The following is a 26,035-nucleotide window of genomic DNA, read 5'->3' as shown; positions in this document are numbered from 1 at the left end:
GTGGGTAAAAGGAACTTCTGGGTTAAGATGGCAGTTAAGCCACATCATCAAACCTCTGGGATTTTTCTAAGTGAACTCAGCCGAGAAGACCAAAGTTAACACATTTCTCCAAATTGAGATATATATATATATATATACACTTTGAATTCTCACTGCAGTGATATATTAATTTATGGAGTCCTCTTTCATTTTGAGCCTCTTTCTTCCTAATTTTTACAAAGTCAGTAATTCTACCAGCAGCTGTGGTTTCCTTGCGATCTTAGTTCAAGTATTTTTTTAATGTTTTCAAGAATTGCTTCTTCTTACCTTCCTACATTAGTTGCATTGACTTGCAACTGTACCTTGACATGTAACTGTGCTGACATGGATGACTTACCACAGAGTCACTCTTGGGAACTGCAAAACTCCCTTCTTTATCCGGGGATGCGTCAGACAGGGTAGTACTGTTGAGAGAAGCATCATCTGGCTAAATGGAGAAATAAAAGTACCATTCTTATTCAGGCAAATACTTTCCAATGTGTTTGTGTATTCTGTTCTGTGTTCATACTGAGATATGGGTGGCAATATATGCAATCATGACTGCCTGTGCACAGACAATTGCATCCAACTGCTAGTGCAGCATGACTATGAGCCACCTAGGTGCCTAGCCCTCTAAGGACACTGGCCTCTGTGGCAGACACTGATGTGCCTGCCACAAACTCTATTTGCCTTAACAATATCTTGGTTTTGTTCCAGGGAATTGGGGTGAATCAAAAAACCCGATTTCCAGTCTCATTTGCAGTTAAGAGGGGACACGTGGCCAACAAGGTGTAAGTGAAACTTTACCAAGTGTATTTACTAAGGAAAAAAACAGGTTCAGCTGATACATGCTCATGATAGGACCACAGATGACAGCCTGGAGCTGCCAAGCATCTTGTACAAATGAGGACAACGGGCACCGGGAAGAAGCCAGGGACAGAAAAGCAAGCCTGGCTGTGTCCATGCAGCTGGCCTATCAGACATGGGCCACCCATCTGAAGGGTCTCCATGTGAAGCAAAATAACTCCAACTTTTTGATTACATGTATCCAAACACAAACTTAACTGGACTAATCTCATAATCTTTCTTAGCAGATTCTATGACTGTTTTTTGTAGTGAATAGAATTTAGTAGCCATAGTATCAAGGTTTTTTTGTTTGTTTGTTTTTTGTTTTTTAATAAAGCTGGAACTAAGAGATTTTTGTTGTAGTGTAGTATGGTGCCACTGAAATTAAGATGTGAATATTATTTTCTTTAGCAACAAAACTCACTGCAAAATTTAATGCATTTGATTAAATGGCATTCTTCATTTTGCTTGACTGTATTTTCTCAATTTTCTAGAGACATTATACATTACTTTACAAAATGAACAAAGACCTTTTTTTTTCTTTTTTAAAGAAACAAATAAGAAACAAGAGCTAGTATAAGAAATTTAAGTTGGCTGGGCATGGTGGCTCACGCCTGTAATCCCAGCACTTTGGGAGGCTGAGGCAGGAGGATCACCTGAGGTCAGGAGTTTGAGACCAGCCTGGAAAACATGGTGAAACCCCATCTCTACTAAAAATACAAAAATGAGCCGGGTGTGGTGGTGCATGCCTGTTGGGAAGCTGAGGCAGGAGAACTGCTTGAACCTGGGAGGCAGAGGTTGCAGTGAGCCAAGATTGTGCCATTGTGCTCCAGAATGGGTGACAAGAACAAAATTCTGTCTCAAAAAAAAAAAAAAAAGAAATTTAAGTCAATATGGTGAAACTGACAATCTACCTTCCCTGCCACCCAAATAACTACAAATGGCAGAAAAACATATATTTTTTTAAAAGAAAAGGTTTTGAATAGCACTGGAAACCAGCCAAGAATTCCACAGCAGGCCAAATGAGAAATATGTAGGTGTAAAGCAAATGAGATTGGTTTGGTAAGTTAAAAATCTCTTCCTAAGAGCAACATAAGATAAAATGTCTAGGAAGGGAAGAAAAAAACAAATAACGTAAAATGAACAAAGAGTAAGAAACGGCCGCAGACAAATAATTAAGACATGTTTAGAAAAATAGGAGCCAGGCTGACCTCTCTTGCCATAAATATGTAGACAGCAACTAAATATAACCCAAGGAAAAAACACCAAAAAGATGCGATCTAAATTAAATGAAACTGTTGCCTTGGGGATGGATGAATTCCTAGCTTGAGTATAGAAGTCTAAGGGAGAAGGAACTCAGGATGCCACAAAAAAAGACATGGAGGGGAGAGCAAGAAATGAAATCAGCTTTTATCTCCCTCAGTAGTTTGGTTTTGCATCTGGGGAGCCTGCGTACTAACCAGCCTATCCCCTTTACACATGTTAAAGTTAAGGCCCCCTCACTCACACAAACACACAATCAACAATTTTGGCCTTTCTGGAAAATAGATCTACTCAACTGCAAAGGAAACTCAATTGCAAAGGAAACAATTTCCTATACAAATCAATCAGAAAAATCAATAAAGTCCAGCTCTAGGCCTCTGCAGAAAACTTTAGAGGCCCAGTGAGCTGTAATTCCTTCTACCTGCAATGTGCCGACAGCTTCTGCCTTGAGAACACCTTTCACACGCTGTGTCCTTACGTGAAGGCGTAGGGTGAATCCTATCACCCCCCCGGCTGTAAAAGATTCTGATAGACAGGGCTGGGGGAGGGGCTGGAGAGGAGGACAAGATGAAACACCTGGGATTGATAGTCGTGGTCGGAAGCTCTCCCTCCACTGGAGGCACAACCTAAAACCTGAAAACACTCGCTACCACCCAGCGGGAGGCGTGCAGGTCCCTGACCACATGGTACTCACATCACTGTGCACTCACAGATTGCCACACATTCCAAAAGCTAATGCATTCTCTACACGCGATGTTTACATTTCCAAAATAACTTGGAAAAAACTAAACGTTTATATCTATATTGATACTGGAAAAATATTTATACAGGAGTCTGTTATTTTTTCTGTGTGAACCCATGAAGACCTAGCTTTCGTTGACAACATCCTCCACACAGGATATGCAATAGAAAATGATTTTCTGTTGTTGTTTCTGCCTGTAGATCTTTTGTAATGATAGAATTTAGTTATTTTAGATTTACCTATTAAATTATTCTTTACTAAGTTTAACAGCTATGGGTGATGGAGAGATGCGGCTGTGTTTGCTGACAATCTGAATTATGTAGCATCTTTACCTAAGGGAAATGAGAATTTATATCCTTTATTCTACATTTGTATTCATAAATGTTCTGGGCAGAATTATTTGTAATAACTCCAAACTGTAAACAATCCAAATGTCCATCATCAGGTGAACATCAATAGTGGTGTATTTATACAATGGAATATTATTTAGTAAAGGACTAAATTCCTAAAACATGCAACAAATGGATGAATATCAAAATTATTATAAATTAAAGAAGCCAGACATAAAAGAACATACTATAATTAGACTTATATGAAACAAGAAACCAAGCTAAGGTGTTAGAAATCACAGCCGGGCTTGCTTCTCCAGGACAGGGGGCCTGCTGACTGACAGGGCCCAGGAGAAATTTCTGGGTAATGGAGATGTTCTATATTTTGATTAACTGTAATTACATGGGTGATAACATTTGTGAAAATTAACTGAAGCTGGGTGTGGTGGTGCACACCTGTAGTCCCAGCTACTTGAGAGGCTGAGGAGGGAGGATCATTGGAGCCCAGGAGTTTGAGGCTGCAGTGAGCTATGATTGTGCCAGTGCTCTCCAGGCTGGACAACAGACACCCTGTCTCTAAAAAACAAAAACCAAAAACACAACTGAAATTACTGAATTATACATCTAAAATGTATGCACTTATAGTTTGTAAGTTATACTTCAATTTAAGAAAACATAAAAATGATTTGATTTTCTAAAAATAATGTAATTCTTACCTTCTGAGAAACTTAAAAGGGCCATTGCTGCTTTGAACTGAGATGATATTGCAATAATAATGGGTATATTAGAGATTAAAAATTGCTTTGGGACATAATTTGTTTGCCAAACATAAAAAGAGTGAGACAAGCTAAATAAAAATACAATAATGACCAAAAAAAAATTTTCAAATCTGGAGCATGAAGTTGAAGAAAACTAGAAAACAGAGCAAACAGAGTAATATGAGCTAATTTCACAGAATCCTCAGGGTGTCGCTTTTCTAGCCGGAAGCCTCTGTGACGGGTGCTGCCTTTGTCCGAGTTTTGCTCGGGCCCACTGGATTCATTCCGCCCACTTGGCCCAGCAGGCTGCACTTGGCTTGTGCTACTGGCCCAGATCCCACGCCTGCCAAGGGCAAGCTAGGTGCAGAGTGGCAAGTAGTGTGTGAGCAAGTACAGGGTCCAGCCACAGCATAGAGCCAGGCATGTCGGCTGCAGCAGGGCAGGCAGCTCCAGGTGCCAGTACAGGCACTGGCTCTGTACAAGGCTATGGCTGGACCAGGTGTACCACAGATGAATTCCACTGTGGGCACCAGGGAATGCGGTGGTGCCTAGAAGCTTGGAGATCCGAGGAAATGCAGAGCCCCAAAGAGGGTGTCACAGCCCTGGCTCAGAGAGCCCCTAGGTCTGGGCTCCCCAAAGGGCCACAGCTCTTCTCTCCTTCTAGTTTGCCCACAATGTGGCAAGTGGGAAGCATGTTTCAGACCTGTTTGTGTTACAGCTCTTTCAGTCTCACCATTTGGTGGGTCCCAAGTTCTAGTCCCAGGTCCAGGAAAAATGAGGTACACGGACAACGGGAGAGTGAGCAAGACAGAGAGGAGCTTCACTGAGTGACAGAACAGCTCTCAGGAGACCCCCAGTGGGTAGCTCCTTTCTGCAGACAGGTCATCCTGAAGAGACCTGAAACAGGTAGGCCTTGTAGTCCCTGACATCTGTGTGACTGGCTGAGTCCAGGGGTTTTTATGGGCTCAGAAGGCAGGAAGTGCGGGCTTGGAAAAAGCACTATCCAATTGGCTGAATGGTCATCAATGAAGTTCTCAGTCAGGTCAGCAGACTTCACTCAGAGCTGGCAGCCCATCCTCCTGGCTTCAGGCTGTTCCTGGCTTGAAGGTGGGTTTTCACCAGGTACCTGACCCTTTCTGCCCAGCAACCTGTTTGCCTCCCACCATCAACATGCCATCCACAGTGCCTAGGCTGTTCTTGCTGAGGGGTACCTGCAGAGCTGTGCTGAGCTGCCCTCAGCACCCACCTTGGCCTCCCTCCCATGCTGGTTGGTGCCCAAAGTTCAGAGGAGGGCCAAGGCAGCAGGGGGCTGGAGTGTAAGCACTGACCTGAGCATGTGCACACCCTGTGGGGTTGCGACAGCACCCAGGCTGTGCCACAACTTTGCTCCACACTGGAGTGGGCGAAAGGAGCGGGGAGAGGCCAGGGAGCATGAGCAGGCACTTCCAAGCCTGTGGGAGGAGGGGTTTCCCAGGCCACCAAGAGTACAGAGATGCCCGGGTCCAGTGCTGCAGGTGGACGACTGTGGCTGCGCCTGGGAGCACAGGGCTCCCACCCTGCCAACTCAGTAGGGGGCAGGGCTCCCACCTGCTCCTGGCTCCTGCTGGCCCCACAGAAGGCACAAGCCTGGCTGCACCTCCCTTGCTGTAGCTAGTGTCTTCGCAGAGGCAGCTCCAGAGGGGCCTGCCTTCAATAAAATTTAGGAGCTATTCAAATTCAATTGAAGCAAAGCATCCAATATGTGCTCTTGAAAGATGGGAGTGGGGAGAAAAATAATCTAAGACATAATAGAAGAAAATAGCAACTGAAGAAAGAAAATTACTCTTAGACAGAAAAGACCCACTATGTGCTGACCAGGATGAAAAAGATAAAAAGAAGATCTTTGTGAAAGTTCAGAATTCCAGCAATAAGTTCAAAATAAATTCAAAATTTATAAAATTTAAAAAGTTGCAGAGAGAACAAACACAAAAACCTAGAGAAGTTTATTTATAAAAGAATGAGGTCCAGGCAACTAAAATAAGAATAGAAAAAACTTACGGTCACATTAAGGGTGTAACAGTTTGTCAAAAAAAAAAAAAAAAAAAAAAGAGACAGAGAGAAATTCTAGTGTACAAGTTTTCCAGGAGAGTGAAGGTTTCCTTTTAAAAATGGACAGTCAGTTGTCACATGTTCCTAATATAACCCCTCCCTGAGACCAGTCTGGTTCGACTTTCATGTAACTAAGTGGTGAGTTGTTTTTTAGTTGCCATTGTGAACCCAAAATATCTGAGACAGGTCTCAGTCAATTTAGAAAGTTTATTTTGTCAAGGTTAAGGATGTGCCCATGACACTGTCTCAGGGTGTCCTGACAACATGTGCCCACAGTGGTCAGAGTACAGCTTGCTTTTATACATTTTAGGGAGACATAATACATCAAAATCAGTACATGTAAGATTCACAATGGTTTGATCTGGAAAGGTGGAACAACTTGAAGCAGGGGCTTCCTGGTCATGGGTAGATTTAAAAATTTTCTGAATGGGCTGGGCGCAGTGGCTCATGCCTGTAATCCCAGGACTTTGGGAGGCCGAAGAGGGTGGACCACCTGAGGTCAGGAGTTTGAGCCCAGCCTGACCAACATGGTGAAACCCTGTCTCTTCTAAAAATACAAAAAAATAAGCTGGGTATAGTGGTGCATGCCTGTAATCGCAGCTACTTGGGAGGCTGAGGCGGGACAATCGCTTGAACCCGGGAGGCGGAGGTTGCAGTTAGCCGAGATCGTGCCATTGCACTCCAGCCTGGCCAACAAGAGTGAAACTCTGTCTCAAAAAAACAAGAAAAATTGATTGGCAATTGGTTATTAGTAGAAAGGAATGTCTGACTTATGATAGGGGTTGTGGAGACCTAGGTTCTATCATGCAGATAAAGCCTCCAAGTAGCAGGCTTTAGAGAGAATAGACAGTAAATGTTTATCAGACTTAAGGTCTGTGTTGATGTTAATGCTAGAGGGTATCATGAGGCATGTCCAACCCCCTCTTCCACTGTGGCCTGAATGAGATTTTCAGATAACTCTGGAATACCCTTGGCAAAGAGAAGGGGTCCATTCAGATAGTTGGAGGCCTTAGAATTTTATTTTTGGTTTACACCATGGACCCCCAGGTTGAAGATCATGCAATATGAGCATAACCAGATGAACCAAGCATGCAACCATGGGTGGAACCTAAGTGCTCAGAATGAGGAACAGGGACTGAAGTAAGCAGACAACATATGGCAGGATCTAGGATCCAATCAGATTGAGCCCTGGCATCACCCCATGGCAGGATTCAGTCAGAGCAGGCCTCCTGGCATCATCTTATTGCAAGATCCAATCAGATCACCCCTCATTACCCTCTAATTATAAAACTTGCTCCAATCCCCGGCTCAGTGAGACAGATTTGAGCATTTCCTCCTATCTTCCTGCCATTTGAGTTGAAAAAAACCTTTCTTGCTGCAAAACTTGGTGCTTCAGTGTTCTTTCCATTTTGCATGGGCAAACTGACCCAGTTCGCTTTGGTGACACTAACAGGTATCAACAAGGTATCAGAGCCTCCTAAGCATCCTGTAAGTATAAGGATTAAGTCCACATGCTAAGGCGGCAACACGAAAGGAAAAAGTTGTCAGTCCATGCTAAGGCTACTACTACATTGTTTTGCAGTTGTACAAGCCTTGGTTAATTTGCCATTAATTTCTTAGTTTTGTGATTTAAAAAAAACCCTTCTACTTGCTTAAAATTAAGTTCCTTAGATTTTCTTCTATATGAAGCAAACAGATATAACTGATTTTTAACAAATGGTCTGATTGTATTTGACAGTAAATTATGAATCAATAGCAAGTACAGCTATTTGGTTATCATTTAAGACACTGGAAATAAACTAAAAGGATTGTTTTACATTTTCAATAAACTAACACCTTGACAGATTATTTCATTTATGTGGACTGTACATAAGGAAGGTGTCTTCTTTTATCTATATAGGGATTGATTTGTAAGGTAGGTTTCTGACTACTGTAGATTGGATTGTAAACATTTTGTAAGTGCTTGGGTTTAGCAGCATGTGTGATTAGAGTCAAGGGTCATTCATACCTAACACACAAATAGACCATTTATTGTAAGTAGCTTACTGAAAAATAAATATGTTGTCTATTAATGAGATTATAAGATATTCAATGGACTTTTAAAAACAGGATTATTGAGATATATCATATATGCACTTAACTGTACATAAAGTATATATAACATACAATTTGATGAGTTTTGACAGTTATATAGACCTATGAAACCATCACCACAGTCAAGATAATGAACAAAACAAGCACCCCCCAAAATGGACTCATGCCTCCTTTGAATCTCTAGTTCTCTCCCCTCCTCACCCTCCCTCCTGTCCCCAGGAGCCAATCAATGATCATCTTTCCCCCATTATAGGTTAGTTTACATTTTCTATCATTTTGTGTGAATCAAATATTTTTGGGTCTGGCTTCTTTCACACAGAATAATTATTCTGAGATCCATCTGTGTTGTGCATATCAATAGTTTGTTGCTTTTTATTGCTGAGTAATATTCCATTTTGTGGACATACCACAATTTTTTTATCCATTTACCTGCAAATGGCCATCTGGATATTTTCAGTTTGGGGCTATTACAAATAAAGCTGCTATAAACATTGTGGATAAGTGTTTGTGTGTATACATATTACTTATGAGTAGAACGGTTGGGTCTTATAGTAGGTATATCCTTAATATTTTAAGATGCTGCCAAGTGGATAAAACATTTTACATTCCTAACAACAACATATGAAAGTTCTAATTGCTCTGAATCTTTGGCACTGCTTGGTATTGTCAGTCTTTTTAAGTTTAGCCATTCCATAGGGTATCTAGAAATATCTTACTGTGGCTTTCTTCGCATTTCCATAATCATTAATAATGCTAAGCACCTTTTCACGAGCTTACCTACTCAACTTGAGCTCATTTACCACTGAATATTTTCCTTAAAAATTATCTAAGGTAGATAAGTATGTTGAAATCTGTGGTTGTCCAGCCATCTTAATTATATTGCACTTTTTTCAAGTTTTGCTCAACCGTCTTGAAGAAATGGCTTATTTCATGCCTATCACCATCCCCCCCAACTATAACTTACCATGGAACCACTTGCCTTGATAACTGTTGGAAGCTCTCTTTCTTCCTTGGTGCCATCCAGCTGATTAGTGTGGTTGTCACAGGTATCACGAGGCTAACAGAAGAAATCAAAGCCACGTTTATCTAGGCATATCTTTCCAAATACAATTGCGTATTCACATATGCATTACTCTAGAGTTTTTATATATAGGTACAGCTGCCTGGAGATATATACAATTAATGACTACCTGGGCATTGATAACAGCACTTACCAATTCATTCATAATTATATTGATCCTCATAAATGCCATGTACTGTAACAGAATTGGTCTCAGAAGCAGACTCTGCTAGCTTCCTGCCAAAACCCACTTTCTTTTCTTTCCTAACTTATGAATATCATGATTTTGCTCCAAGATGCTATGTTCTAACTAAAAAGACTGAGTGTGATCATCTGATGGTTATATCCAGTAAGATATGAATGTAATTCCACTTGGTGGAGTGTCCAGGAAAGCTAATGTTTTCTTGTGAAAGTGGATGAAGTCAGCTTCCTTCAGAAGCATTGACATGGTGCCTGTGATGTCCAGACATCCTGTAAGTATTAACAATTGGCCCATACACTAAGGGGGGCAGAATGGAAAGAAGAAAAAATTGATAGATCCATGCCAGGGCAGCCATACCAGCCTTGGCCTTCCTCCTTAAGCTTCTTGTTTTGCAAGAAAACCTCTAATTGTCTAAGTCTGACCTAACTGACAAAACCATGCTATTTTAAAGTGAGACTTTATGATTGTATTTTGCAATGGTTTGTAAACCAATATCAAGAGAAAATCCAACATCACGAAAAAGAAGTACAGTGATAAACATTCTACGAAAAGCAGATAATTGAGGAAAGAGAAGAACATTTATAATGTTTTTTTAGAGAGATTTGAGAGGCAGTTGCAACAAGAAGTCAGGAACTAAGTATAACAATAAAGGGGAAATCAGTGGAAAAAGAGGCATTCTTGTGAATTAACAGTATGATTGTTGAATTATAAATGCAACAGGGGCCAAGTTATAATTACTCATGGCAAATATTAAAATTAAGTCTCTACAAGAATAATGCAGACAAAATCTACTAGCAGACAAACAGAAAAAAGATATGGAAAATAACTGACAATTTAAGATATGTGAGTTTAATCCAAGCAGTGAAAGGAAGAACAGAAAAAGTGGAGAGAAAGAAATAATTACAGAAATAATGGGAAAAGAATGTTCAGAATTCAAAGGAAAGGAAGTTATCAGAAACAAAAAGCTGAGTGCTAATGATGATGAGAAAAAGAAAGATTTCATATCCTAATGATATTCAGTTCTCCAACAATAAAAATACACCTACAAGGTTTCCAGAAATATAAAAATGAAAGCAGGATATAAATAAAGGAATAAGTTTTAGGAGGCATCAGACTTCTCAACAATAACACAGTATGAAAAAGCAGATGGGCCAATAGCTATACGTTACTGTAGGAAACCGATTTAGGGCCTAGCATCTTGATACTCACCAATTTAGGATTCAAGTTTTTTGGATTATAAAAATTTAGTATCCAGAGACATTTCTTGCCAGATTTGCTCAAAGAGTAAAAGGCACAATCTGCTAAGAAGATGTAACATTCTGTAATACATGTGATTATGTAAGTTGGTATTTTTACTGTTCTACGTAGTCATTTCATTACATTCTCCTTCATCATCCTTCTGCAGGACAGGACAGTGCCTGCCACCTCATTCCATAAACTGTCCAGCAGCTCACGGGTTTGCCTAGAATAACTTCAGCATTCTCTTCCATCTCAGTGAGAAGTTTATTCATGTGTTTGGCACCATGCTTACCCCGGCTAACATTTTTTTTTTTGAGAGAAGGTCACCCAGTCTGAAGTGTAATAGTGAGATCATAGCTCACTGCAACCTTGAACACCTGCGCTCAAGGAATTCTCCCGCCTCAGCCTCCCAAATAGCTAGAACTACAGGAACATGCCATTGCATCTGGCTAATTTTTAAATTTTTTTTTTTTCTAGAGACAGGGTCTTGCTTTTTTGCCCAGGTTGGTCTCAAACTCCTGGGCTCAAGACAGCCTCCTGCCTTGGCCTCCCAAAGTGCTAGGATTACAGGCGTAAGCCGCCACACCTGGCCCTGATTAACCTTTAAAAGGTGGTATGACCTTCAATGATTTGAAATGAAAGGCACAGTGAAAGCCACGTGAGAGAACATTTTGCCCATGAGGAGAATGGGAAGGAGACAGAACAGAGGAGGCTTGCTGCAATTATGCTTCTGTCTGCACGTCCTGCGGATGCCTGAGATCCTTCTGGAACTTTGATTATTCACTCTTTCACATGGAGCTCAAGACAGAACTGCTTTACTTACCCCAAAGTGACAGCTAATGGGTTGGCATAGCTTAGTTGGGTTGGGGTGGGTGGCAGCCAAGGGGAGACAAACGCAGGGTGGGTTAATGTTCGCCTTTGGCCGACGTGAAATCATTTGGTAAACATTCCATTCAAAGGCCAACTGTTATCTTACCTGATAACTGTGAATAACCATGTCTCACCTTCTAACCATCGCCATTGCTTTTGTTTGCATTTTAAATTCACTTTTAAGCTAATATATAAAAATCCTGTGTGCAGGGGCCATGTCTCCTTATTTTACTGCTGTTGTCTAGAGTGCTAGGCACTTAGTGAGTGTTCACTAAATACCTACAATTGTTTCCTGGTGATTACCCTATAAACCTGACTCTGATCATCACTTTTTAAGGGAAGAAGAGAAGGTAAAGGCAAATGAAAGAAGTTTTACCCCTCATACACCTAGAAATATATTATATTGAGAGATCTGCAAAAAAGAGTACCATAGCAGGTCTGACACACACTTGAGTTTCAGGAGGTTCCCACTATTTCCTCAATGTTAAGACTGGCTCATGGATCCTAAACTATTTGTGCAAACAATATGGCTTATACTGAACACCTGCTTTCCTTCTGGGAGTCTGGAATTTTGTGGCCTACTACGTAGAGGGTGCCTATGTGATCAACCCGATAAAAACCTGGGGCTCCTTGGCTTTATTGAACTTTCCTGGTAGAAACAGTTTGCTGCTGGAGGAATTAATCCTGTCCTACGTTACCCCCCTGAGAGAGGACTCTTGGAAGCTCGTGCAGATTCCCTGCACTTCGCTCCATGCACCTTTCTCTTTGCAGATTTTGCTCTGTATCCGTTTGCAGTAACAATTCCAGCCATGGGTAGGACTGTTTGCTGCGTCCTGTGAGTCCTTCTAAACCACTGAACCTGGGCATGGTCTTGGGAACCCCTCACCCAGGAGGAAACCAGAATATATATTTTTGATATTTAAACTAATATATTTTACAATTCCATATATAAGTGTTTGAAGATTAGCACTCGTCTAACCTACACACACACACACACACACACACACACACCCCGCCCCCATATCTCATTCTTTCGTGATTATCTACATTGTTATCTTCTGTTTCATATGGTTAGATTTGAAAAAGGTAAGAAGTACATTTTTCAAACCTTATCGGCCTCTGCTTGCCTGATGCAATGTCTGCAGTCCAGTTTAAAAATCTACTCACAAAGGATGCAACATACCATTGTAAAACAGAAGTCCCCCTCTAATATACTGAGAGAGAAGAAGTTCTGTGAAAATTCACCATATTTTTCCTCTAGTTTGGAAGAAGGTAAAAGATGGAATATAAGAATAAAAAGATACAAGATTAAATACATAAAATAAATCCAGAATAATGAGAATCCCTAGTCAGGGGTGGGGGTGTGCGTGTGGTGTGAGATCGAAATTAAGGCTCGATATGATGAGCTGCCTGGAAATCTGGTGAGATCAGATGGCATAATAGCAAGTTCTCCCCACTGTGCTCCCACAGAGGAGCTCCCCCAGTCAAACAACCTTCCTTATCCAGAGGACAGTTCTTGTGTATCTCTGAGCAGTATTTCAGTTCCCTGCCAGCCCATGGAATTACTCAAAAACCCAATCGCTTTCTCCTGTGGGAGCCAGGGAACAGCCTACCCTCCTAATGCTACAAAGCCTGCAGACCCTGCTTGCTCACCCTGTTCCCAGGAGCAGCCTACATGTGGCCCTGTGTGGCATGCAGTGTCCCCCTCTCCCAAGCTATGAGGATACGTGACTAATAAACTGCTGTCGATTACACATGACCAGTGTCGGGTGCTGTGTGTTCAGCCACTCTCATAATCCAAGGGTGGAGAGCTTTCCCTCACCACCGGGGCAAAGAGAAGACAACCAAAACAGAAGGTAGAGCCAGGTGGGACACAAAGCTCACAGAAACCCATTTTTTAGAAAGGCTTCAGTGTCTGCTCTGACTTGCCCTCCTCTGGCTGAGGGGTGAGACACTGGATGCAGCAAGGGGAATGGGGACAGTAGAGAGGGGCAAACGCCTCAGGCCAAGTGTCCTGGTGGGGAGGAAGGAAAAATACAATAAAATTAGAAAAAGGATTAAATTAGAAAAGAAAATAGAGACAAAATCTGCAAAACAGGATTGCTCACAGTGCCTGCTGACTATACTCCACATGCGGACCTCGATCTACCCTCAGGCAACAGAAGAGTGACCAGAACACAAACTAGCCACATTCAAACCACTCAGCAGACTCTTAGGAGAGACAAAGAACCTACTTCCAGATAGAGTGCCCCACATGAAATCTCTATAACATAAAAAAAACTGTACAGAAACAAAACATCATCATCATCATCATCATCGCCATCTTCATTCGATCAAGGGTGGGAATAGGAATTATTCTTGGAACAGCAAAGAATCCTTCTCCTCTAACAGGAAGGAAAAAAACTAAAGCTAAAGAGAAGGAAACATACTGAAGTATAACAGAGGAAAGTCTCTGACTGTAAATGAGAAATCTGCCACCACAAATCCAGGTGGAGGCAGATGTCAGCAAACCCCGTCCTTCTATGGCTCCTATTCACGATGCACCATTTCAAACGGTGGACCCAAGTTTCATGACACGTGGTATAGATCACGCATGGGATTCATCTCATAGAATTAAAGCCTTCTACTGAGACAGATTCATTGGCAGTCATGAACTCAGATTAGCATTCTTTGAAACTTTGCACTAAAACAGACCAGATGGGCTCTGATGAAAGGTGTTCACTTCCTGTGCTAGATAGTGTACTTTTTCCCACTTACCACTATACATTTAAAATGACATAGTGCAGCTTCCTATGATATCTACATTTAGAGTGGTACATATACACCATGGAATACTATGCAGCCATAAAAAGGAATGAGATTGTGTCCTTTGCAGGGACATGGATGGAGCTGGAAGCTGTTATCTTCAGCAAACTAACACAGGAACAGAAAACCAAACACTGCATGTTCTCACTTCTAAGTGGGAGCTGAACGATGAGAACACACTATGGACATATGGTGGGGAACAGAACACACTGGGGCCTGTTCAGGGTCAGGGAAGGGAGAACATCAAGAAGAATAGCTAATGGCTGCGGAGCTTAATACCAACATGATGGGTTGATCTGTGCAGCAAACCACCATGGCACATGTTTACCTGCGTAACAAACCTGCACATACTGCACATGTACCCCAGAACTTAAAATAAAAGCTGAAGAAAAAAATGCAATTCTAATTCCAAAAAAAGAGATATTTACCTTTTTAAAATAACTGATCTGGGCATGGAGGCTCATGTCTGTAATCCCAGCACTTTAGGAGGGAAGAGGCTAGGAGTCTGAGACCAGCCTGGGCAACATAATGAGATCTCATCTCTATAAAAAATTTAAACATTAGCTGGGCATGGCGATGTGCAGCTGCAGTCCCAGCTACTAGGGTGGCTGAGGTGGGAGGATTGCTTGAGCCCAGGAGTTCCAGGTTACAGTGAGCTGTGACTGTGCAACTGCACTGCAGCCTGGGTGACAGCAAGACCCCGTCTCAAAATGAAAAGAAAAGAAGTGAAATGTCAAAATATTTCTTATGGTGGTAATTAAATTAATACTAAAGGATATATGGAGGGTAACTCAAGATTTTCCATTGTGAGCTCATCCAAGAGAACAACACTGATCTGACAACTTCCCCCACATTTCGACTTCCGGCTGCAGCGATTACTGTGGGTGTTATTCTTTCTGTTAGTAAAGGTAGGGCATATAGTTATTTGTGAATTGATTTATTTATTCCTGAGTTTATTTTTAAGAGTCTCTTTTTTTCTTCATTGTTTCCATATAAGTGGGCATTTTTTTCCATTAGTTTTTCTGTCTTGAAATAACTATTTTTTCTAACCTCCTTACACTCGGTTTCCCTTGCCTTAACTTACCAGTTGACCATTTCTACAGGGAATGGACAATACCTCCTCTTTATCCAGAGTCACATCCAAAAGAGGAGCTGGGATACAAAAAATCATCTGGCTATTGAAAAAAATGAAAGTGTATTTTATTTTATTTATAGTTTCCCAAATTTAATTGTGCAATAAATCACTTGTTATGTATACTATGTGTATATTCATAGAGATTTGTGGCGATAACCATAGCTATGATTACTTATGCACTTGTCCTTGCATTTAGCAATTTATCAACCCATACCGAGCGCCTATTAAAGGCCAGGCACATTAATAGACACTATTCTCTGTGGAAGACGCCATCAACTGTGCACCCCAAACCCAGCCTGTTGTCTTCCTTAAGTTTTCTGGTTGTTTTTATGAAAGACAAAAGGAAACTGGATTCATGGTAGGGAAAAACACCACCTACATCGTCTGCTTCAGAGAGAAAAACAAACTCATATTCGTGTAACACATGATCTCTTGTGTTTTCTGTTATGTGCAGCCAAATGTATATATATAAGTTATATAATCATTTTTACAGCACACTGTATACTTATATAGTCAATTGTACATTAATTCCACTTTTAGCTAGTTGCTTATCAATTACGAAGCTAAAGATAAATTAGATCGATTTTGCCCAGTTAAATGTGCTACTGAAAGGAACATTTAATTCAGATCTTCTGAATGTTGGAAAATGTATTTGGGTACTGGAACTCTGCTCATGATGAACAGGACTGTAAACCATGCATGATGTATCTGGAGACTGATTTAACATTTTTGATTTAGTATACAAGTAAAACAGGGGTTAAATGTCTGTTCCTTTATTATAAAAAAACTCCATTGAAAAACTAAATGTATTAGATATTTAGTGAAATCATAACATTTCTTTGAACCCATAGAAATTGTCATTCTTCACCTTGCCTGTCCATATTTTCTAAGTTTCCAATAACAATTATGTATTACTTTCATTGTAAGAAAAAACACATTTATTTTCTGAAAGGCATAAGTACTACTGAAAAATCAGCACAAGAAAATTCAATCAAGATAGCAAAATGTACAGGCTACCTTCTCCTGTCCCTGCAAATTACTCCAAGTGTCAAAAGATGTATCTTTTTAAATGTGCAGTTCTAAAAACCACTGAACATTTCCATTAACAGAAGAGAAATTGTTGGAAGTTCCTGGCAGATAAAAATCAGGCAGGAATGGTTTGATAGGGTTAGAGGAAAACCTCTGCCTGTAAAAAGGCACAAGAGAAAAATGCATAGAAGGTAAAGGCTGATCCAGAAAAAGCCCATTTCCAGAACCAAAATAAAAGGATCAGGGAGGCACCCCACACTCAGAAGGACAAAAATAACTGCAAAATATTTTTCCGAACAAAGAGGCCAGGCAGACCCTTCCCTCCCAGACACTGAAGAGCAGGCAGTAGCTAACTCTCAGTAACGAGTGATGCCTGCCTCGGTGGCAGTGGCGGCTGTCCCAGTGAGTGTGTGGTGGTTGTAGACAGAGGCTGAATTGCATTTCACTTGGAGCCTTCTAAAAGAATATGGACAGGAGTTAAGAAGAGAAGTTCAGTTTGCTTGAAAAGGAAATTACAGTTCTACAGGACTCCCATGACTTTGGCATTGATGCCATATGTACGTGTCTTTTAAAAACTACTTTATATTTTTTAAATTTTTATATTGTCAACATGGAATTTTTAAACTTGAAAATATGACTCATACAAACGTAAAATGGGCACATGTCAAACGTTTTGTATTGTTATTTTTTTAATTTCTATTTTTTGTGGGTACATAGTAGGTATACATATTTATGGGGTATATGGGATATTTTGAATCAGAGGTGTCATACTCCAAAATGTATGTGTCTTAAGTGAAGGATGACAGTCAACAAACTTCACCATTCAAAAAGGCCCAGACTCCTATTCACAGGAGAGTTCTGGGAGAAAAGAGGACCATATAACTCTCATTACCTATACTGATCAATCAATCAATCTAATCCTTTCTTAATAAACATAAATCAACACCCAAGGATCAAAGCCAACAGAGCAACAACAATGGAAGAGAAAAACGACGACGCTAAAATAAACACGTGACTCTGAAGGACGCAGAAAATTCAAGGAAAAGAAGAGAACTTTGAAATTTAAGGTTTAATTCAGTTATTACCTTCAGAATGCTGAGAGGCTACTGCAGTCAAGAAACAAGAACATAGGAACAGCTCCAGTCTCCAACTCCCAGCGCGAGCGACACAGAAGACCGGTGATTTCTGCATTTTCAACTGAGGTACTGGGTTCATCTCACTAGGGAGTGCCGGACAATCGGTGCTGGTCAGCTGATGCAGCCCAACCAGCGAGAGCTGAAGCAGGGCGAGGCATCGCCTCACCTGGGAAGCGCAAGGGGGAAGGGAATCCCTTTTCCTAGCCAGGGGAACTGAGACACACAACACCTGGAAAATCGGGTAACTCCCACCCCAATACTGCGCAAGTGGGCACACCAGGAGATTATATCCCACACCTGGCCAGGAGGGTCCCACGCCCACGGAGCCTCCCTCATTGCTACATAGCAGTCTGCGATCTAACGATCCAACCGCAAGGCAGCAGTGAGGCTGGGGGAGGGGCGCCCGCCATTGCTGAGGCTTAAGTAGGTAAACAAAGCCGCTGGGAAGCTCGAACTGGGTGGAGCTCACAGCAGCTCAAGGAAACCTGCCTGTCTCTGTAGACTCCACCTCTGGGGACAGAGCACAGATAAACAAAAGCAGCAGAAACCTCTGCAGACGCAAACGACTCTGCCTGACAGCTTTGAAGAGAGCAGTGGATCTCCCAACACGGAGGTTGAGATCTGAGAAGGGACAGACTGCCTGCTCAAGTGGGTCCCTGACCCCTGAGTAGCCTAACTGGGAGACATCCCCCACTAGGGGCAGTCTAACACCCCACACCTCACAGGGTGGAGTACACCCATGAGAGGAAGCTTCCAAAGCAAGAATCAGACAGGTACACTCGCTGTTCAGCAATATTCTATCTTCTGCAGCCTCTGCTGCTGATACCCAGGCAAACAGGGTCTGGAGTGGACCTCAAGCAATCTCCAACAGACCTACAGCTGAGGGTCCTGACTGTTAAAAGGAAAACTATCAAACAGGAAGGACACCTACACCAAAACCCCATCAGTATGTCACCATCATCAAAGACCAGAGGCAGATAAAACCACAAAGATGGGGAAAAAGCAGGGCAGAAAAGCTGGAAATTCAAAAAATAAGAGCGCATCTCCCCCGGCAAAGGAGCGCAGCTCATCGCCAGCAACGGATCAAAGCTGGACGGAGAATGACTTTGACGAGATGAGAGAAGAAGGCTTCAGTCCATCAAACTTCTCAGAGCTAAAGGAGGAATTACCTACCCAGCGCAAAGAAACTAAAAATCTTGAAAAAAAAGTGGAAGAATTGATGGCTAGAGTAATTAATGCAGAGAAGGTCATAAACGAAATGAAAGAGATGAAAACCATGACACGAGAAATACGTGACAAATGCACAAGCTTCAGTAACCGACTCGATCAACTGGAAGAAAAAGCATCAGCAATTGAGGATCAAATGAATGAAATGAAGCGAGAAGAGAAACCAAAAGAAAAAAGAAGAAAAAGAAATGAACAAAGCCTGCAAGAAGTATGGGATTATGTAAAAAGACCAAATCTACGTGTGAATGGGGTGCCTGAAAGTGAGGGGGAAAATGGAACCAAGTTGGAAAACACTCTTCAGGATATCATTCAGGAGAACTTCCCCAACCTAGTAGGGCAGGCCAACATTCAAATCCAGGAAATACAGAGAACGCTACAAAGATACTCCTCGAGAAGAGCAACTCCAAGACACATAATTGCCAGATTCACCAAAGTTGAAATGAAGGAAAAAATCTTAAGGGCAGCCAGAGAGAAAGGTCGGGTTACCCACAAAGGGAAGCCCATCAGACTAACAGCAGATCTCTTGGCAGAAACTCTCCAAGCCAGAAGAGAGTGGGGGCCAATATTCAACATTCTTAAAGAAAAGAATTTTCAACCCAGAATTTCATATCCAGCCAAACTAAGTTTCATAAGTGAAGGAGAAATAAAATCCTTTACAGATAAGCAAATGCTTAGAGATTTTGTCACCACTAGGCCTGCCTTACAAGAGACCCTGAAGGAAGCACTAAACATGGAAAGGAACAACCGGTACCAGCCATTGCAAAAACATGCCAAAATGTAAAGACCATCGAGGCTAGGAAGAAACTGCATCAACTAACGAGCAAAATAACCAGTTAATATCATAATGGCAGGATCAAGTTCACACATAACAATATTAACCTTAAATGTAAATGGACTAAATGCTTCAATTAAAAGACATAGACTGGCAAACTGGATAAAGAGTCAAGACCCATCAGTCTGCTGTATTCAGGAGACCCATCTCACATGCAGAGACATACATAGGCTCAAAATAAAGGGATGGAGGAAGATTTACCAAGCAAATGGAGAACAAAAAAAAAGCAGGGGTTGCAATACTAGTCTCTGATAAAACAGACTTTAAACCATCAAAGATCAAAAGAGACAAAGAAGGCCATTACATAATGGTAAAGGGATCAATTCAACAGGAAGAGCTAACTATCCTAAATATATATGCACCCAATACAGGAGCACCCAGATTCATAAAGCAAGTCCTTAGAGACTTACAAAGAGACTTAGACTCCCATACAATAATAATGGGAGACTTCAACACTCCACTGTCAACATTAGACAGATCAACGAGACAGAAAGTTAACAAGGATATCCAGGAATTGAACTCATCTCTGCAGCAAGCAGACCTAACAGACATCTATAGAACTCTCCACCCCAAATCAACAGAATATACATTCTTCTCAGCACCACATCGCACTTATTCCAAAATTGACCACATAATTGGAAGTAAAGCACTCCTCAGCAAATGTACAAGAACAGAAATTATAACAAACTGTCTCTCAGACCACAGTGCAATCAAACTAGAACTCAGGACTAAGAAACTCAATCAAAACCGCTCAACTACATGGAAACTGAACAACCTGCTCCTGAATGACTACTGGGTACATAACAAAATGAAGGCAGAAATAAAGATGTTCTTTGAAACCAATGAGAACAAAGATACAACATACCAGAATCTCTGGGACACATTTAAAGCAGTGTGTAGAGGGAAATTTACAGCACTAAATGCCCACAAGAGAAAGCAGGAAAGATGTAAAATTGACACTCTAACATCACAATTAAAAGAACTAGAGAAGCAAGAGCAAACACATTCAAAAGCTAGCAGAAGGCAAGAAATAACTAAGATCAGAGCAGAACTGAAGGAGATAGAGACACAAAAAACCCTCCAAAAATTCAATGAATCCAGGAGTTGGTTTTTTGAAAAGATCAACAAAATTGACAGACCACTAGCGAGACTAATAAAGAAGAAAAGAGAGAAGAATCAAATAGACGCAATAAAAAATGATAAAGGGGATATCACCACCGACCCCACAGAAATACAAACTACCATCAGAGAATACTATAAACACCTCTACGCAAATAAACTAGAAAATCTAGAAGAAATGGATAATTTCCTGGACACTTACACTCTCCCAAGACTAAACCAGGAAGAAGTTGAATCCCTGAATAGACCAATAGCAGGCTGTGAAATTGGGGCAATAATTAATAGCCTACCAACCAAAAAAAGTCCAGGACCAGATGGATTCACAGCTGAATTCTACCAGAGGTACAAGGAGGAGCTGGTACCATTCCTTCTGAAACTATTCCAATCAATAGAAAAAGAGGGAATCCTCCCTAACTCATTTTATGAGGCCAACATCATCCTGATACCAAAGCCTGGCAGAGACACAACAAAAAAAGAGAATTTTAGACCAATATCCCTGATGAACATCAATGCAAAAATCCTCAATAAAATACTGGCAAACCGGATTCAGCAGCACATCAAAAAGCTTATCCACCATGATCAAGTGGGCTTCATCCCTGGGATGCAAGGCTGGTTCAACATTCGCAAATCAATAAACATAATCCAGCATATAAACAGAACCAAAGACAAGAACCACATGATTATCTCAATAGATGCAGAAAAGGCTTTTGACAAAATTCAACAGCCCTTCATGCTAAAAACGCTCAATAAATTCGGTATTGATGGAACGTACCTCAAAATAATAAGAGCTATTTATGACAAACCCACAGCCAATATCATACTGAATGGGCAAAAACTGGAAAAATTCCCTTTGAAAACTGGCACAAGACAGGGATGCCCTCTCTCACCACTCCTATTCAACATAGTGCTGGAAGTTCTGGCTAGGGCAATCAGGCAAGAGAAAAAAATCAAGGGTATTCAGTTAGGAAAAGAAGAAGTCAAATTGTCCCTCTTTGCAGATGACATGATTGTATATTTAGAAAACCCCATCGTCTCAGCCCAAAATCTCCTTAAGCTGATAAGCAACTTCAGCAAAGTCTCAGGATACACAATTAATGTGCAAAAATCACAAGCATTCTTATACACCAGTAACAGACAAACAGAGAGCCAAATCAGGAATGAACTTCCATTCACAATTGCTTCAAAGAGAATCAAATACCTAGGAATCCAACTTACAAGGGATGTAAAGGACCTCTTCAAGGAGAACTACAAACCACTGCTCAGTGAAATAAAAGAGGACACAAACAAATGGAAGAACATACCATGCTCATGGATAGGAAGAATCAATATCGTGAAAATGGCCATACTGCCCAAGGTTATTTATAGATTCAATGCCATCCCCATCAAGCTACCAATGAGTTTCTTCACAGAATTGGAAAAAACTGCTTTAAAGTTCATATGGAACCAAAAAAGAGCCCGCATCTCCAAGACAATCCTAAGTCAAAAGAACAAAGCTGGAGGCATCACGCTACCTGACTTCAAACTATACTACAAGGCTACAGTAACCAAAACAGCATGGTACTGATACCAAAACAGAGATATAGACCAATGGAACAGAATAGAGTCCTCAGAAATAATACCACACATCTACAGCCATCTGATCTTTGACAAACCTGAGAGAAACAAGAAATGGGGGAAGGATTCCCTATTTAATAAATGGTGCTGGGAAAATTGGCTAGCCATAAGTAGAAAGCTGAAACTGGATCCTTTCCTTACTCCTTATACGAAAATTAATTCAAGATGGATTAGAGACTTAAATGTTAGACCTAATACCATAAAAACCCTAGAGGAAAACCTAGGTAGTACCATTCAGGACATAGGCATGGGCAAAGACTTCATGTCTAAAACACCAAAAGCAATGGCAGCAAAAGCCAAAATTGACAAATGGGATCTCATTAAACTAAAGAGCTTCTGCACAGCAAAAGAAACTACCATCAGAGTGAACAGGCAACCTACAGAATGGGAGAACATTTTTGCAATCTACTCATCTGACAAAGGGCTAATATCCAGAACCTACAAAGAACTCAAACAAATTTACAAGAAAAAAACAAACAACCCCATCAAAAAGTGGGCAAAGGATATGAACAGACATTTCTCAAAAGAAGACATTCATACAGCCAACAGACACATGAAAAAATGCTCATCATCACTGGCCATCAGAGAAATGCAAATCAAAACCACAATGAGATACCATCTCACACCAGTTAGAATGGTGATCATTAAAAAGTCAGGAAACAACAGGTGCTGGAGAGGATGTGGAGAAATAGGAACACTTTTACACTGTTGGTGGGATTGTAGTTCAACCATTATGGAAAACAGTATGGCGATTCCTCAAGGATCTAGAACTAGATGTACCATATGACCCAGCCATCCCATTACTGGGTATATACCCAAAGGATTATAAATCATGCTGCCATAAAGACACATGCACACGTATGTTTATTGCGGCACTATTCACAATAGCAAAGACTTGGAATCAACCCAAGTGTCCATCAGTGACAGAATGGATTAAGAAAATGTGGCACATATACACCATGGAATACTATGCAGCCATAAAAAAGGATGAGTTTGTGTCCTTTGTAGGGACATGGATGCAGCTGGAAACCATCATTCTTAGCAAACTATCACAAGAACAGAAAACCAAGCACCGCATGTTCTCACTCATAGGTGGGAACTGAACAATGAGATCACTTGGACTCGGGAAGGGGAACATCACACACCGGGGCCTATCATGGGGAGGGGGGAGGGGGTAGAGGGGAGGGGGGAGCGGGGAGGGGGGTGGGATTGCATTGGGAGTTATACCTGATGTAAATGACGAGTTGATGGGTGCTGACGAGTTGATGGGTGCAGCACACCAACATGGCACAAGTATACATATGTAACAAACCTGCACGTTATGCACATGTACCCTAGAACTTAAAGTATTATAATAATAATAATAATAATAATAATAAAAAGATCCTTTCAGGAGGTTCAGATTTTAGGCTTATTTTAAAATATTGTTGGACTTTGTATTTGAGCAAATGATTTATCACCTTATTGGCTCTCAGTTTTATCAGTGAGAGCACCTTTTATATGAGATTGGCATGCCCTGGACTCCTTCTATTGTTATTGAACTTAGTAAATGTTTTTTAATTGTTGACCAAAGTCAGTGTTTTGTATTATAAAAACATAGAAATATAGGATTATTGTTTGTGATGTATTTGAGAAAGATTTAACTGTTCTACAACATTGGGATGTATTTTGGTGATGGGAATGTTTGGATTTTGCCATGCTGTGACAAACGGTAGCAGGAAGACTCAAAAAACCTGTTACAAAGACAGCTGTGGTCTGGTGGGTCAGCACAAATTTTGTGTCTTAACACCTGGATTACTGGGAGAATTTAATTGAGTGGTGTTTGCCACGGTGTTTGGGGGAGCTTCAAAATGTTGTAAAATGAAGTTTAATAAATGCTTTCTGAGAGCCAAAAAAAAAGAAACAAGAATAGATGCTAGCTATAATGAAAGGGAAGTCAGGGCAAGGGGAAGGCCTTCAGTAAATTAGCAATATGACCATTAAATTTTTTTTCTTTTTGAGACAGGATCTATCATTCTGTCTTCCAGGATGGAGTTAAGTGGCCCAGTCATGGCTCACTGCAGCCTTGACCTCCCAGGCTCATGTGATTCTCCCACCTCAGCCTTCTGAGTAGCTGAAACAATAGGTATGGGACAGCAGGTATGTGCCACCACAACTGGCTAATTAAAAAAATTTTCTTTTGTAGAGACATGGTCTTGCTATGCTGCCCAGGCTGGTCTCAAACTCCTGAGTTCAAGCCATCCTCTTGCCTTAACCTCCCAAAGTGCTGGGATTACAGGTGTCAGCCATCATGCCTGGCCAAATTTTTAAGGAATGAAAGGCATAGTGTTAAAACAGCCGTGGCCAAAATAAGCTTGGAAAATATAAGAACATTTAAGAGACACAGAGGTTCAATCCAAACAGTGCAACAATCATCTAACAGGAGTTTCAGAAGGAGATAATCAAGAAAATAAAATGAACAAACAAACACTTGTTTTAAATGCTAGAAGAAAATATGTAGAACCTGAAAAAAGAACTAGTTCTCAGATTGTAAGAGCTCGCTTAGTACTGACCAGGATGAATTTTTTAAAAAGATAAAGTTGGTGAAATTTCAAGTTTCCAGCAATAAAAATAAAATTCAAAGGCTTTCCCATCTGTTATGTAAAGGAATAGGATTGATGCAGACATTGTACTTCCCCACAGCAATGGTACATAAGAAAAGATAATGGACCCATATCTTACAAACTCTGAAGCCAAGTGATTTTGAGCATGGGATTCTTTTTTTTTTTTTTTTTTTTTTATTATACTTTAAGTTCTAGGGTACATGTGCATAACGTGCAGGTTTGTTACATATGTATACTTGTGCCATGTTGGTGTGCTGCACCCATCAACTCGTCAGCACCCATCAACTCGTCATTTACATCAGGTATAACTCCCAATGCAATCCCTCCCCCCTCCCCCCTCCCCATGATAGGCCCCGGTGTGTGATGTTCCCCTTCCCGGGTTCAAGTGATCTCATTGTTCAGTTCCCACCTATGAGTGAGAACATGAGCATGGGATTCTATATACGAAAAAAATTAAGAGAAGAACCATATAATCCACATATCTATTTTCTAAATTACTGAATTTATAGATAAGTATAAGATAAATACTTGTGTCTTTGTAAGTATTTTATACAATATAAATCTTTATAAGTATTTTATACAATATAAAGATATAAGTATTTATCTTATACTTATCTATTTTACTTGTACTTATATCCTTACTAGATAAGTATATTGGGTCAAATTTATACATCTAAGATTAATGCAAAATCTCCTTATGAAACTGATTATAAGACTTCACTAAGAAAGTGAAATGGAAAATCTTCGGTAATTATTGAATTAATGTAGGTAAATGATGCCAAAGAAAGAATAAGAAGGGATGGGGGGAAACGAAGGGATAGGGAGGGGGACACACAATTGGTGGGGGCAGGGGGGAAGAGAGAGGGGGGAGGGAGGGAGGGAGAGAGAGAGAGAAAGAGAGACAGAGAGAGAGAGAGAGAGAAAGCGATGGACCCCAGAGACACAGGACAGGAGGAGGAACAGAGGAATTGGTGTTTATGTTGTCAAATTCAAATAGAAAACTGAAAAAGTTTAGGTACATTCTCT

General features: G+C 40.8%; 1 protein-coding gene across 9 annotated transcripts in view; it reads right to left on the bottom strand.

Annotated features, from left to right (window-relative positions):
* LOC105478855 (Rho GTPase activating protein 28) overlaps positions 1 to 26,035 on the bottom strand; it is a 240,371-nt gene that overhangs the window by 51,516 nt on the left and 162,820 nt on the right. For all 9 annotated transcript variants that reach the window (XM_071085638.1, XM_071085639.1, XM_011736556.3 and 6 more), the window contains 2 exons: positions 9,103 to 9,195; positions 377 to 466 (listed from right to left, as the gene is read on the bottom strand). In XM_071085638.1, the coding sequence (XP_070941739.1) occupies positions 377 to 466; positions 9,103 to 9,195 (183 nt within the window). The remainder of the gene's footprint in view (positions 1 to 376; positions 467 to 9,102; positions 9,196 to 26,035) is intronic.

The sequence above is a fragment of the Macaca nemestrina genome, chromosome 19, assembly GCF_043159975.1.
Source record: "Macaca nemestrina isolate mMacNem1 chromosome 19, mMacNem.hap1, whole genome shotgun sequence".
NCBI classification, from domain to species: domain Eukaryota; kingdom Metazoa; phylum Chordata; class Mammalia; order Primates; family Cercopithecidae; genus Macaca; species Macaca nemestrina.
This window is presented reverse-complemented; position numbering and strand designations above follow the sequence as displayed.